The sequence below is a fragment of the Populus alba genome, chromosome 8 (genome assembly GCF_005239225.2).
Source record: "Populus alba chromosome 8, ASM523922v2, whole genome shotgun sequence".
Lineage (NCBI taxonomy): Eukaryota > Viridiplantae > Streptophyta > Magnoliopsida > Malpighiales > Salicaceae > Populus > Populus alba.
This window is the reverse complement of record NC_133291.1, coordinates 7369446-7385570: the sequence shown is the minus strand read 5'-3', so window position 1 is coordinate 7385570 and position 16125 is coordinate 7369446. Positions and strand designations below refer to the sequence as shown.

Sequence of the window (16125 nt, the reverse complement as noted above, 5' to 3'; positions counted from 1 at the left end):
CATTAAAAAATATTAAAAATATTAATTAAATTAAATTTAATGTTTTTTTATAAAAAAAATTTTAAAAACAGATTATAACTTAGAAACAAATAATCACTAATTCCAAATTTGATCCGCCCATGGAAATAATTATACATAAAAAAAAATATAGGTTTTTAATATGCACTATCACGTCTCCCTTCACAAAGACAATTTTGTTCAGCAAAAAATAGTCCTCTAGTCTTCGTTTTTTATTAGTAGAAAATATATTTTATTCAAACAAAATAAGAAAAGAGTAATTTGTTCTGCAAAATGTGTATTTTTTTTTGTTAGAGTTTAGATCATTATCTATTTTAATCATAAAAGAACTAAATAAAAAGAGATTTTGAAAACTGACACGCAGTACTAGTATTGTGTGGGAAAATAACAATAACAGCAAAATCAGCATTTTTGTTGTTATTTCCGTAATTACCAAAACAACAAAAAGACACTCCTCATTTCCGTAATTACAATAACACTACTTCTAACCAAAATCGTACTACTAGCTTATTTGTTAGCTTGTTATATTTTTTATATTTTGAAAATATTTTTTATTTTAAATTAATATTTTTATATATTTTTAGATTATTTTGACGAGCTGATATTTAAAATAATTTTTTAAAAATAAAAAAATTATATTTTTTTAAATTTATTTAGTTGGAGTTTTATAAATTTTAAAATTTATGAGATTAATACACACAAGTTTCCCTAAAACCTATATTAATCTACTAAAAAAAAGCATGTTCTTCTAACACTAGTACTGAAATTAAATCAGCATTTTACCACCGCCTCCGCCCCCCTCCATGCTTCACGGAACAACCGGCGAGGATTTGTTGTGTAGTGGGCGTCTCGTTCCAACGGGCGTATAATCCATTGTGAAAAAATAGGACGTGCCGGTCACCTTGACCCATTCACGCCACTTCCCGGCTGGTCTGCTCCCGGTGACCACATCTTGTTCTCTATGGTATGGTTTGCCTGGACATGATCATGGGTATCACATTAATTAACTAATGGGTCAAATCGAACAGCGCAGCCAACACCTGTGTGAGCTTCTGATCAACCAGTTAGAATTAACAAGCTATTATTGTATATTTCCCTGTTTTTCAAAACTGCATAAAGATATCTCCATTGACCCCCGAGTTAGAGAAGCACCTGTTCTGACTAAAGAACTGCCCGATCTTTTTTTTTTCTCAGCAGAGAGAATAATATCTGATAATTTCATTGTGACTGGTGACTTAGTCCTCTCTCATTCTTAGCTGAAAAGAAATTGTAGACAGCTCATTTATCATTGAATCACTCAACTAGTCAGCTATGTTCCTCTTGCCTCATCAGGGTACCACACCAAGTGACTGTTTTAAATACGTTATAGGCCCAATATATAATCTTTATTCTCCCAGAATCAAGCTACAAACAGGCCAATTTCCCTTTTTTTTCCTTGTTTAATTTTGGATGCCTTTTGAATTTAGCCAAGATCTTTCTATAAAGTACACCGTATTCAAGAAAGGTTGACTTTTTCCACGGAAAGTTAAAAAGGGTGATCGGGAAGAATATGCAACGAAAAAGGGGCTGGTATATGGTCATGGATCTGCAGGAGCCCATTAGCATATATATTATATAATTATTATCCTCCACTAACTCATGGAGGTTGCTGTCCTCTTTAAATGACCAGCAAAGTAACCAAATACCATGAAAGATTACATAGCTCTTGTCGTTACAGGTACCATTTTCTCCCCGTCTATTTGCCCCCTAAATCGCGTGCTGGTGGCTTTCTTGTTTCCTCTTAATTATCTCAAACTTTTCTATTAATTTTTTTATAAAAAATAAAACTAATTTTTTTTTGAAAAAATAAATGAATCCGCAACCATTTGCGAAGCAAATAAGACAAATTGAATCCACAGTTTTCTAGTTTTTTTTTGTGGCCCTGCACTAACTAGGAATCGCTTGTGAATTTAAAAAAGAAAAAAAAAACAAGATCAAGTTCAAGGATCTTCACTGAGTACTTATAGCGAGCCATTTTATAAGAAACGATAATGGTCATATGCGAAAAGGGTGCAACTTGGATCTTAAATCTCACCTACGTAGAAGTGGGCCGAGATTTGATTTTCGAGTCCCACCTTTGTCAATCTATCTGTCATAGGAAAATAAAATAAAATTTGATGCCTTAATATACAGGGTAAAATAAAATAAAATAAAGGGAGATGAAATGAAATAATAACAACAAAATTATAAGATTGTGCTTCCATCTCAACTAAAATGTATGAGCGCCCCGAACTCAGAACTTCTGATAATATAGAGCTGCTTCAAGCACACCCCAAGCCAGAGGAGGAAAGAGAAAGTTGCATGTCTGCACTACTAACTAAACCATAAAATAGAATTTTCAATGGTGTGTGTGTGTGTATATATATCTTTTCACTTCAATCTATGGACAGAACAGAGGAATTCAGAATCTACAGCAAAGAAGGCCCTGCATCCACTTCCTAGGTTTCTGGAAATGTCTTCGGTCAGCTTTTGCCATTCTTGCAGGACTGCTATTCCATTCTGACTGTAATCTGTGCAAAGCAATAGGCATAATCAAGTCATTACTCACCGATTTTATATATAGATACACAGAAAAACAAAGAAATAGTTTGGTTGTTATTTACATGGGGAAGGCAAAAGAGCGGGTGCTGGTTGTGCTGCTATCCGATCTAAGAGAGACACTACCAGAATATGGAATAGGGCCCGAGTGACTTGTCAGGCCAAATAAAGGACCCGATGAAGAGAAACTTGACTCTCCATCAGCATATTGAAGTTGACCACCTGAAAGCGGTTCAGCATTAGGATCTTCAAACCTAGACACGATTCGAGTCCCAAGACGCTGAGATTCACCTTTCTGAGGAGACTCTCTCGCACTTGCAACGGGAGCAGAAGAGTCATTGTCAAAACTGATGCATCGTGTGTCTGTATTGCTATTGTGAGGTAACTCATCCTCAAACCTACTGGTAGATTCTTCAGAAAAAGAATCCAAAGCATGGCTTGCCAATTTTGTTTCCTTGCTATCCGATTCTTCTGCTGCAGAAGTAAGAGTGGGACTCGCCAAGACTGCTTCCGTGTGGCCATGGTCTACTTCTTGATATGCAGGATCCTGGGTAGGGATTGCCAGGGTTGCTGACTCAAGGCCATTGTCCAATTCTTCAGCAGCAGAAACCAAAGTAGAGCTCACCGAGATTGTTTCCTCGCTGCAATTTTCAGATTCTTCACTGGCAAAATCTGTCTCCAATATTGCATTTTCCCTTGGGCACTGCAAGCAAGCATTCAAACCACATTACAAACAGCATTACATCCAAAACATGCCAAACCCAACACCTCAACTTTTGTTGTCCCTCTACACCAAATGCATTTGAAAACAAAGCTGAAATAGTTTTTCTGAAGCAAGGACCCGGGGAGAGGGCCTATCAATCCCTTTACATGAGAAGTAGCTAGCAATGAGTTTGCTGCAGACCAGATGATCATTAGCTATTCTACCAAGCACATTTAAAGGGTAGGACAGAGGTCTATCCATTGGATAATGTAAGCAATCACACTTATACTTTGTGGCACTCAAGCATCCACACCGCCCTCTATCAATTTAGTGCATGCAGTATGGTGACAGAACACCCCGCCCCCAAAAAAAAAAGAAGAAGAAGAGAAGAGAGAAAGGAGAGGAGAAAAGCTACACATAAATAATAAGCAATTCAATAACAATTAACTATGAATGGATAGAGCCATGCTTCCTTTTTCTCTATTTACTTTTTATTTGTGAAATTTGGAGCAAACCAAAATAATTTCGGTGAAGATGTGCATACCAGAAGAGATTGCTGTTCGACTTTATCCAGGTTGTGACAGGAAGCATTGGCTGGGGTAAACTTGGCACCTAATTCTGACATCGAAAGCAGATCTCCCAGTGATAAAATCTCTTTGGAAGCATCATCTGTAACCTTCTTTGTCCCATAATCCATTACTTCCTCTGTCGGCATTAAATGTTTGGGATCACAATCAAGGGACAGATCATGTTTCAAACCCTTTTCTTCGGGAGATATAAGCACATCCGGAACAGGCAAATGAAGATCCACATTTTGCTTTTCTGATGAAGATTTCAGCATATCTGGAACCAGCATATCAAGGTCAGACTTTTCTTTGACCATCTCATTGTTCATGTCCCTTTCAGAAGGTAAGAATTCACACATATTCTTCTTGTGTGCATCTGTGTCAAACAAGAACTTGTCCTGCAAAGGAACTCCCTCGTCAACACAGATATCCTTGACATGGTATGTATTCTCTTTGTAACAAACTATTAAATCTGGCACCTCACGTTCCATAACACTCTTGTCCACATAGAAAACCGACTCCTCGAATGGTTCCATTTTCAGTGAAGAATGAGGAGATGGTACTGGTGCTACATTTGGTAATCGATCTGCATCACCTTCCATGCCCTTCAAATCACTCAACTTTCCATTCTCAATTTCCTTCACAGGCCCATTTCCAGACTTGAGTCCAATGGAATCCAGAGCATCGTCATTATATTCAACAGGTCTAGAATCAGGCTCGTGGCTCATGGCTCCATTGCAAAAATAACACGTTCACTCTCTGCAAGGAGCATATTTAATGGCAGTGAAATCTGAAATCTGAGCGTTAGAAATGTCCACAGTAGAAGGAAACTTAAATGACAGTATATTTCCAGATAAAACAATCCATCCAGCAAGTAAAAATGAATGCTAAACCAGGGATAAAATAGTAGCAAGTCTCCTTACAATACTTGCAAGAAAAACAGAAACATAGACTGCAAACTTAAGCTAACAACGAAGTCAAATGGAGATGAAGAATGCAGAGCAGGTAATTACCAATTCTCATGTTTCACATAGATTGTACGAGATGGAAGATGTACAGTTATTCAAGCTACTGTGAATAATTTTTCAAACATATACTACTTGGACAATGCTATCTAACCGGCTCACCAAAACAAGGTTGGTAAGGAAAATCAACTAAACTTTGGAAAAGAAAACTAACAATAAGGAGATAAAATTGGCATACAGATGCTCAACTCAAAATGACAGAACAAGCACCATAAAAAAAAGTAATTAATTTCTAAGAGTCATCAATTTCTAACTAAATTAGTCATAGTTAAGGCTGTCCAAGTTCTAAACAAGTAATTAGTTAACTTTTACAGGCATGCAAAGCTTGGGGAGTAACCCAAAATCTAAACAATAGGATGAAGCAAACATGACACAGGAACAAGATCAGAACAGGTGGAAAACAAGTTTAGGGAAAATTACGATAAAGAAAACCACATTCAGCCTGAATCTAGTAGATAATCTAGCAGAGCAGGTGGGAAACAACCTTGACTTTAATGTGTCAAATCCCGCAATCATGTGTGTGTCGTGGGAACCACTTTCTCTAACTTTAGGACAAAAAACCACCAAAAAGTCAAGTAACAAATCAACAAAGTAGCCCATATAAACTAATTACGAAAAGAAAACCCGCAACTAGCTTAGCTTAGTTATTCAATAAAAATTATGAAAGTCTAAGGAAAAGTTGTTGTGATCAGAAGAGGAAAAAAGACATAGTTCAAGTGTTCTTACTTGAATATAATCATAATCCAAGCTTACGTTCTTAGCTTAAAGTTGAAAGATTAATGGTTGTCCAATTAAATGATCCAAAAACAGTATTTAAGAATAATGGCTTCACAAAGATTAATCCAAAGTCAAACGCAAGCTTTCGGCATACCATGTGGAATTTTAAATCTGTTCTCTACATGATAAATAAGGACAAATAAAAGTTCGAACTTTTGCAAAAGCTTACATAAACTTTCAACAAAAATATAATAACACGGCTCAAAACAACCCAACCAAATTTTTAAACATAAAAAAAGGAAAAGAAAGAGAAATCCTCAATGACCCTCTTACAACACCACCACCTTCTTTTTGTTTCGTAGCTAGTGATGATCAGATCTAAAACCATGACAAATTATAAATAAAAGAAAATATGAAATCTAGAAACATCCCGAGTAAATCCCAGATGGGTTTTCACTTTTACCTCGAGTCCCGTGATAAACCAAAAGAAATAAAGAAAATGAAAATCAGTAGAAACCAAAATAAAGCAATAAAAGAGATCTGAAACCAGATCCCACCACATAAACAATCTCAATAAACACAAAAAAAATATAGCAAAAATCAAAACAAAGAAAACATTAACAATGTCATACCTTTTTTATCAGCTTCAAAAAAAAAAAGTGAACACCTGCTTTTCTTTCTGATTCAGAATGAACAGTGCCTCTTTTCAAGGCCTATCACTGCAAAAAAAAAAAAAAAACATTGAGAAAACGCATAAACAAATCAACATCTACCTCTAACTACCAGTGAGGAATCCATAAATAAACAAAACCTGAAGATATGTAAAGGCAAAAACAAAGAAAGAGAATAAACCTCAAGCAATAAAGAGAGAAATTCTGTGTGAAAAAACTAAGGTTTGTTAAAGAGCTGATTGCTTTTAAGAGCAGAAATAGTGGCAATAAATTTTGAGAAACAGAGACGGGAGACGGAAAGAGACAGACGGGCTGATGCATGTGACAGAGTTGTAATATACATGGCAATCCAAACCCTAAATAAATAAAAAAGGTCAACTAACATATGTCTGTAATTAATACCACGGATAAGAGCAACTAACGGCTCTGTTTTAGTATCATAACCCCCCCCCCCAAAACCCTATTAATTATAGCATTCAATTCCTCGCCAGCTAAATAAATACCTTAAGACTTTTTTTACCTTTTTTTATTCTGATTTTTTTTTCCGAGTAGCCAAACAGCAACGTCTTTTTTTCCGAGAAAAAAAATAAAGAAATGGTTTTATTGCCGCATCAATCCCGAACAAGGCTTTCTTTCTCGCTTCTTACGTCTGACTCTTCTAAACTGACAACGATGTCGGGGCGGGCGGGCGGGGGCAGGGGAGAGAGAATCTGAGATACTCACGAGGTTAATAGAAGTCAAAACTGTTTTTTGGTTGCTGTTCTTGTTCCTGTTGTCGCTTCACCGGAGATAGAGTGTTTCTGTTGCTTTTTGTGTTTGTTTCGGCCGGTCAAAGTGACGGCAAATTAAAAAGGAAATTTGTTTTATTTCGAACGGAGCGAGAGATATGCTAGGTTGTGACTGTGACAGAGGCAGAAGCAGGTGATATGATCAGAGTGAGTAGTGTCAGGTTTGCTGAGAGATTTTACCGAGCCTGGCCCTGCCTGCTTCACTGCTTTTATGTGATTTCATGGATAAATTCTGTCTATGATCATCCCGTTTTCTTTAACTTTGAGCATATCAGCCCTTGCATTTTCAATTTCTGTCACTTTAACCACTTCAACCGAGCTTGTTTGTTAGTGTAGTTGCGGTTGCTTTTTAAATAACTTTTCGTGCTAAAATACATGTCAATAATATTTTTTTATTTTTTAAAAATTATTTTTAACATCAGCATATTAAAATAATTTGAAAACACTAAAAATATATTAATTTGAAGTTAATAAAAAAATAAAAAAAAAATCAATTTTTTTAAAAAAACACTTTTAAAATACAGAAACAAACTAGTTGGAACCAATGAAAGACGTGTGAGGAACACGTGTTCCGTGGAGGGGATACGACTAGAGAGTAGAGATTGAAAGAATGAGGGCTGTCGTGCTCGAAATTAAAGTACAGGATTTGATTAGATGATATTTCAAAACTTGGGGGACTACGTGGGATGGATTTACACGAGATTTTGCTGCCAGCTACGACTACTTTATTTTTATTTAACTTTAACTTTATTTTTTATTAAAGTGGAGGACCGACAAGATATGAATTTCAAGTTTCGTACTTTCATCCCTCCCCTCCAAACAGCTGAAGGGCGCTCTAATTCCCGCTCCCCGTCTCACACACACACTAGCTAATTAACTGAGATGATGCGGATCTGACCAAATTTTCGTTGAACATCAAAAGGTATTTGTTAATATATTTTTTTAATTATAAATAAGTTTAATATAGGAAGATAGAATATTTATTTTGTAGTGTTTAATAAATTTTTTAATTAAAATATTTTGTATATTCAATCAAATAATAATAGAAATAAACATATATTAAAATTATTATTTTTTCTTCATCAAATTTAAAATTGCCACACGAGATTTTATGTCGAGTGGGATCGAATGAGGAGGTGTCAAACATGCAAGGTGTTGCTGGAAGAAAGACCCATCTTATTCATGAAGTGTGGAGTACAGGGACTCAATTGAATTAAATTTGTAGTCCGGTGAATCAAACAAATTGACGGAGCGCAAGAAAATCGTGCCAGAAAGCCGCATGTTTCTCGGCGACGTGTTGGTTTGTATTTTTACGGACTCGGGAAACAAATCAGATTTGAACATAGAAAATAATCAATTCCGTCGATTATCCACGCATCAAATCTTTGTGCAATACTTTTATTACGGGTGCTCACCGTTCCCCTGCTTCGTTCATTCAAATCAGATCTTCTTTGATACATTACGTTACAGTTTTATAGTCTTTTGACCCACACTCGGAGTTTCTTTAAAAAAAAAAATCTGTAATGAATGTGCATTTGTTATCAACATACTTTCTAACCTGAAAATAATTAAGTATAAATTGAAAAGTCAATGTGTATATTTAATAAATTAAATTAAAAAATATAAGTACTAGTAAATATGTAAAAAAAACTATAAATGTGAACCAGAAAATAAATTTTAAAGTTAAAAAATGGATGCATACTAAAACAATACTTGATCCAACGCCAGCAGTAGCTCTTTAATTTTTTTAATACATGACATTTGAATTATTTACAATGAAATGACATCTTAAATATAATATTATCTATTTAATTATATTAATTTTGATTAAACTCTAAGGGAAAGAAAGAGGAAAAAGAATAGTTAAAAAAACACGCTTGTTTATGCGAAAAACACTATTACAGTGTTATTTGAAAAATAATTTTAAAACTGAAAGGTATTTAATGGAATAATAACCTAAATAGTAGTATAATTATATATTTTAACAAATTTCATGTAATTTTTTTTTTAAAAAAAAAAACTTTCCAGCTCTTGGTCCAGAAACAGATTGTTAAGCCCACGCATCTGACTCTAAAATTTATTTGTTTTTTCAAATTGGACGAACCATATGCTGTCTATCAATTGTTTTTTAAAAAATAGCATACATCATGTTTTTTTTTCAAAAAAAACACAGCAGATGACCTTTTAAAAATCAGGTCATGGGCCTTTTTACCTGCAAAGCTAATTTTTAGTTCATTTTTACCAGGAAAAAGTTATAAAACACCCTACAAATCTTGATGGCCTCTTTACAAGTCCCAAAACAACCTAAAATCTCTATAAAAAAAAAAAAATATAAAGTATAACGGGATTAACATTGCATTTCTTTTAAAAAAATACAGTCTCTAAATAAACATGAACTTACCCTTTTTATTTTAGTTTTTTGTATTGAATTGATTTTATTTTTTATTTTTTATGGAGGCGTATGGTTCAGGAAATCCTACTTTAACCATTAAAAAAATAAAAAAAGAATCATGTCTATTTAAAAAATTGGAAATACTAGGAATAATATATACAGGTAGAAAATGGATAAAATAATACACTAATTTAGGAAAACAAAAAAGGATACAGTGAATTACGAGTACAAAAGATATCACAAAATACCATAAATCATTAAAAGTTAATGCCCACTCTCTGACTCGAGCATGACCCTTCTCCGAGTTAAGTATGATTGGGACTTCCGGGATCTGTACCAGGGTCTCCCATGACATGATCTGGTCCTTTGACTGGTTCACACGTGTAGCCGTCGTCTGTGCGCGACGAATCAAAATGATATGGTGCCGTTTAGACTACCTTACCTTCTTCCGTTTTGTCAAGATATCATGGTGAATTGCCACGTGGGCCCTCTCAGCAGTCCCGAGTCTTTGTTTGCTCGCGGAAAATAGCTGTTTTTATAGAAAATAATATTTTGATATTTAGTGTTGCAACAAAAAAAATAAGTTGGAAGATAAATTTTAATGCCTAGATATTCTATGAAAAATAAACTGAAAATAATTTATTAATATTTTTTTAAAAAATAATTAAATAAAATCTTACATATAAAAAAAAATTGAAAGATGATAAAAATTTTAAAAAATATATTATTTTTTTAATTAAAAAAAATAAAATAAATAAAAACCAGATGAATAAAAATTAAATTTGATATATAAAAATTTTCAATTAAAAAATAATAAAAAAACAAATAACAATAAAATAAATAAGAATCAAAATCAATATTAAAATCAAATTATAAGGGATAAAATTGAAAAAAAAATTCAAAAACAAAATATATAACAATTAAAAAATTAATGATTAAATTTGATATAATATAAAAATAAAAAAATATATTTTTTTATTTTTCTTGCAACTTCTAAAATGTGTTTTTTGTTTAAAATAAAAGGAAAATATTTTTTAAAAAAATCAAATTAATTTTTTTAAAAAATATAATTTTTATTTATTGATCAAATTTATCGCAAGCAAAGACAATAAAATTTGGATTGTAATTTATAAAAGCCCACTTTTGATAAACACAAAGAAGGCTCAAAATCTACCCCACCATTAAGACCATGGTGCTGCACTTCTTTCTTTTAAAATCATATAAAATTAGATCATGGTAATTAATGTGATCAGATTAAAATTTCAAATTAGTGGTTTAATTATCAGTTCTCGATGAAATTAAATCTAGTAATATTAATTTTTTATGTGACCTAACTTTTAATTATACTTTTTAGTAGTGACGATGAGGCTTAAATTTAATGTTTTTAAAGTATCAGCTTCAATATCATTTCCAACCAAAAAAAAAAAAAAAACTTGATGTCCTTTTGTTCCCCACTAGTATCCAGGCCATTAACGACGATCCCCACTCGGAGTCGGTCTCGAGGACCACATCCACATCCAATGTATTTAACGCTTTTTTCTATAATACGCCAGTCAAATAATTGGTCTTTATATCACATTTATATCTTTTTTACCAGGCAGACATATATATCCACAGCTTTCAAGTGGTTTTCGTGCCGTCCTTTGACAAGGGAAACCACTCAATTCATCACCGGCAGCGAAGTCTGGGTTCATGGCACAGCTATTCTTGGGTTCCGGTTGCTTGCACGCCCACCGGCCGTCAGATTTCACGGGACCTGATTTACATTTGGAACTATCCAACGAAGTATTAAAAGAAGGCGCGTGCATATTCCTACCCCGATTAGTGTTTTCTTCATTTCACATGACATTGATAGCTGGCGGCTTGACGATAAGATGAAATAAAAAATTTATATCCAAGTCTGCTTTCTTCTGCTTACCACTTCAATTAATTAATGGTATATCCCTTTCTTCCTTGCTGTAATTATCTAAAAAAATAAAAACAATAATTCAAATTAAAAACATCATATTAGCTAAGATGATAGATAAGAGGTGCAAACTAGTAAAAATAAATAAATTTGTACTCAAGACTTGCAGATATTCTTTACATTTTAAAAAATGTGAATCCCCTCGTGGATGTATAAACTAGTTTCAATCCCGATCTTAATCCATGACCTTGTTATCTATAGAAAAGTTTTCCATTCAGAGTTTTAATATGCAATTTGTAAATCAATGCCAGTAGAGTATATTGGCATGGAATCTCAACTGGTTTTTTTAATTTGTGGACCTGGATGACTGTACCAACGTTTTTTCTCTTGTTGGTCATTGGTTTAACACTTGAGCCTAAGTAGTAAATTTTGTATATATATATTTTTAATTAAAAATTTATTTTTAATATCAATATATTAAAATTATTACACGTGTGTAGCATTACAATGATTGTCTATCTTCAAGAAAAATAAATATAATGGTTTATCTGGCAAATGAGAGACAATAAATTATTATCTCTTATCAGAGTGTATTTTAGACCAGCTTAAATGGTTTAGGTTGTGTTTATTTGTCCGGTTTTAATTGCTTTTTAATTTATTTTTTTATTTTAAAGAATATTAAATACAGTCTGGTGTGTTAATGATCAATGCTTCATTTAATCATCGTCTGAGTCATATATATATATATAAAGCATGGATTGAACTGTGTGAGAAGAGAAGGTTGGTGGGAATAGACTTTCTTGTCCGGTGAACGACAACTCTTGCAACAAACTCAATGACTCGTGTACGAAACTCGTCACAAGTTTATAACACGCCATGCTTGTTCTTCGAGTTTAGTGGGTGTCAGGGAATCTGATGAGGTGAGAAGAGCTGTTTTTGGGTTTTTTTTTTTATTTTTGTGGTGGGTTTTATTTTAAAAAAACATATAAAAAAATGATTTTATAGTTTTTTTTAGTAAGGTGTAGTTTGTGGTTGAATAAATAAATAAGTTGTGCCTTAACAACAAAATATAAACTCGTTTATTGAACATATTTTTATTATCAGTTATTTTTTAAAATATATTTTATTTAAAAATAAATTAAAATAATATATTTTTTAATTATTTTTAACATTCAAAATAAAAAATATTTTTTAAAAAGAATAAAAAAATACAAACAAATAAAATTATATAAAGCTAGATAAAATTAATTTTTTTTAAAAAAATAGTTGAATCATAACGCTAAAACAAGGTATCAATCACTAGCCAATCACCCTGGCTAGATAAAATTAATTAATAAGTCCCTATAGTTAAGAATTAGGTATATTCGACAATATATGTTTGAATTCATTCATGATTTAATTAGCTTCCATTCAGCATGGTATATGTACACCTGCTCTTCAGGATAATTATAACCCAGTCACTGTAGCTCGATAGAGCTAATTAATTAACCAATACATGTAGTTGTGAAAAATATACATTCAGCCATATATTTTCTAAATCATTCCTTCTATCTGGTATGCCCTTTGCGAGTTAATTTAAGATGTTTTTAAACTTTTGACTGGTGGAAAGATCATGAATATGTTTAGCTAGAAATAAAATTTGAATCGAGAAAAGAAATATTATAAAATTTAGTTAAAATCTTGATTTTTTTAAAATTATTTTTAAAAAAAAGCTTTTAACCCGTGGATTATAACTTATGTTACATCAATGTTTTCAAAAAAATCAACTTTAATTCGTTTTTACTAATTATATTTCCAATCAAAAGTTATAAAAAATTTAGTCAAGATCTTGATTTAATCAAGAGTTTAAAATTTTAACGTTTAATTTGTATATATTCTAGCTCATGTTATATATTTATTTTTCAAATAAATTATTTTAATTCATTTTTCCTGGACATGTTTATAATTTAAAAGTCATCTTATTTTATTTTTATCACGAGTTATTTATGGAATAATATTTGAACCACGATTCAAAGTCAAAATCATTTTTCACATGTTATATCAAGCATACTCTTAGTCTTTTGTAAACCTATATTAAGAGATTATTAAATCGAGGATAGTAAATAATCGGTTAAGAGACTAGTTGATTACCTTTTAGATAATTAATTTTGATAAACTAAAAGGGACATGCCTTTTATTTTTTTATTTTTAACATTAGGACTACAAAAAAAATATAAAAAGTATAAGCTTGATGTAGTTTTTAAATGAAAAATAATTTTAAAAACAGTTTAAAAAATAATTGAACCGTGTTAGAGACAGAGCGTGCATTATATAAATAACTCCTTATTCATTGTCCAAGATAAAAGAAAAAAATGCACTTGAGGTCTTAGCCCAGCTGTTGAAGGGACTTGTTTTTTTCCTCTGCATCCTGGGTTCAAATCTCACCGTGCACGCTTGTCATCCCTGCGGTGCCTTACATGCTTATTGGGTTTGCAGGATGTTCAGTGAGTCGTGGGATTAGTCATGATGCGCACAAGCTGGCCAGAACACAAACGGAAATAAAAAAATAAAATAAAAGAAAAGAAGTCAACTCCTGCAATTCCAATGGGCTGCCTGTATATTCAAAACTATAGTTTGCCCACAAGAATAGTAATCAATAATAATTACACAGGGGGTCTCGTCCTACGGAAAAGGAGGTGGGGGACATGACTAACGTAACGTCTTTTTTTTCCTTCGGCTGCGGCGGCTGACATGTTTTCGGATTGAGATATTATTTATTTAAAATTTGATTTATTTTTAAATATTTTTATTTTATTTTAATAAACTAATATAAAAATAATATTTTTATTAATCCAATGAACTCCGGCGCACTTTCAAACAGCCGCTATCATGCCTTCTCTAACGTTCCACCACGGTATTTCTCCCACAAAAAAATACTCAACTGGCATAATTAAAATTCTTCGTCTCTATCATATTTGATAGCCCGTGTTATAAGTTTAGTGGGTTGAATTATGTATTTTTTTTAAATTATATTTTTTTATTTTATCATTCAATATCGAGTTAATTATAAATTAAGCTTCATGATGTATTTTAATTTGCTTTTTATAAAGCTATATTAGTCTCATGACTTGAGGTGTGAGTTTGAATGAGTTAATCCAATTGACTGAATTTTTTTTTAATTTTTCTTTTTAGAATCAAGTTGATTATAAATAAAATTTCATGTTTTGTTTTACTTTACTTTTTATAAAACCATCCTAATTTAATGACTTGAATCACATATTTTCTGAGTTAACTTGAGTAAACTCGTATTGTTTTATTATGTTCTTAATTTATTAAAAATTAAATTTTATATTTTTTCTTTATACATTCATCGAGTTTGACAAATTAATTTAAGTTGATCCAAGTTATTTTTTATATTTATTGTTCTCGAGGTTATTCTGTTTCATAACTTAAACTGTAAATTTGACATATTAATCTAAATTAATTTTTTAATTTTATTTTTAAATACCAGATTAATCAAAAAACGAGTTTCATAATTCTATATAAAATTACCATAATTTCATAATTAAAATCACAATTTGAACAAATTAATCCAAATTAAATCAAATCAATCCAATATTTTCTTAAAAAAGCTTCCTTAATGTTTTGAGTTAACTATTTTTGTACGCATCAGTTAATTAGGTGGCATCACATCAACCAGTTCACGGTTTAAAATTTCCTTACCTTGAAAAACGTTATTTTTTTTTCATACGTTAATTTTTTTTTTGATTTGATGTTTTTTACATGTTATCAATACGTGGTCATATCAATGCCAATTATATACAATATATAATTTCTGATATGTTTTTTTTCTTTTTCGGTAGCAGTGAATTCTTTAATCACTTCTCTGACAGCCACAAAAAGGACACACTGAGGCACATATACGACCTGCACTCTCACCGCTAATCAGTGATGTCAGAAAACAATAAAATAATTTATAATTCCTATACTTCTATTATTTTGCTTTCTTTTAATACCCAGCCAGTTCAGAAAACTATAAAATAACAAAAGGAAGGCGAGGAAGTGGGAAATCAAAATAATCAACTGCAATCTGATGCCAGGCAATAGTTAGCGGTCAACGCTTTTGAGTTTAATTTTTTCTTCCCCTGAAGTAATTAAACAAAGAATAAAGTAGTTTGATTTTAATATTTCAATCCGTGGGGCACCTTATTAAAATGCTAGAAGGTGTTTCTGGTAGAAGAAAAACTCGCATTCATTCAACGAGAGCGAGGGATGTCTACGAATGAAAGCCGAAGGGGACCAAGGAAATCTTGTAAACATTTTGTTATATTTGGACTTCGGAGATTCAACTCCCGAGATTGCTACGGCAGCCTTTACCGAGACGACAAGAGCCCGTTTTGTTGACAAACCTGCCTCTTCTTCATCATCACGTTGATTCGTGCAGCTGCCGGGGGAGGAGCAAATCTGGTCGTGTATCAATGGCTGATTTGACAACTGGACACTCTCCATGCCGATAATGTTTAAAAAATGTTATTTTATCTTATAAAAAAACCAATTAACCCGATTAAAACCTATAATTCAAGCCTCCAAATGGGTTAACCACTGTGCCGTGTTGAAATACTACCGTCGCAACTCGTTGATTTTAAAGCAACATATGCATATATGGATATACTTTTCGGTAAAAGACACGAACTTGAAGTTTCTATATTCAAGCAACTCAGACAATGTTCTTCAGGTAATTTCTAATATAGAAATATTGCATGGGCTGAAAAAAGGGGAAATC

The 16125-nt window shown here is 32.2% G+C and overlaps 1 protein-coding gene across 5 annotated transcripts; it reads right to left on the bottom strand.

Moving 5' to 3' along the window:
- Nucleotides 1-2133: 2133 nt before the first annotated feature.
- LOC118040002 (uncharacterized) lies at nt 2134-7258 on the bottom strand. Of its 5 annotated transcripts, none has more exons than XM_035046861.2 (5): nt 6798-7258; nt 6239-6325; nt 3843-4654; nt 2661-3298; nt 2134-2567 (listed from the first exon to the last, which is right to left on the bottom strand). In XM_035046861.2, the coding sequence occupies exons 3-5, from the start codon at nt 4590-4592 to the stop codon at nt 2459-2461; spliced, it is 1497 nt and encodes a 498-aa protein (XP_034902752.1). In that variant the 5' UTR covers nt 4593-4654; nt 6239-6325; nt 6798-7258; the 3' UTR covers nt 2134-2458. The 5 variants fall into 5 exon arrangements, with proteins under 5 accessions (XP_034902752.1, XP_034902751.1, XP_034902758.1 ...); XM_035046860.2 differs by having other exon boundaries at nt 3843-4623; XM_035046867.2 differs by lacking the exon at nt 6798-7258 and adding an exon at nt 6459-6724.
- Between the last annotated feature and the right edge of the window lie 8867 nt (nt 7259-16125).

Coding starts and splice junctions, on each gene's coding strand:
- LOC118040002 (XM_035046861.2), bottom strand. CDS start 4,592: ATGAGCCACGAGCCTGATTCTAGACCTGTTGAATATAATGACGATGCT. Junction 3,299..3,842: donor TCGAACAGCAATCTCTTCTG/GTATGCACATCT, acceptor GCTTGCTTGCAG/TGCCCAAGGGAAAATGCAAT. Junction 2,568..2,660: donor CGCTCTTTTGCCTTCCCCAT/GTAAATAACAAC, acceptor TGCTTTGCACAG/ATTACAGTCAGAATGGAATA.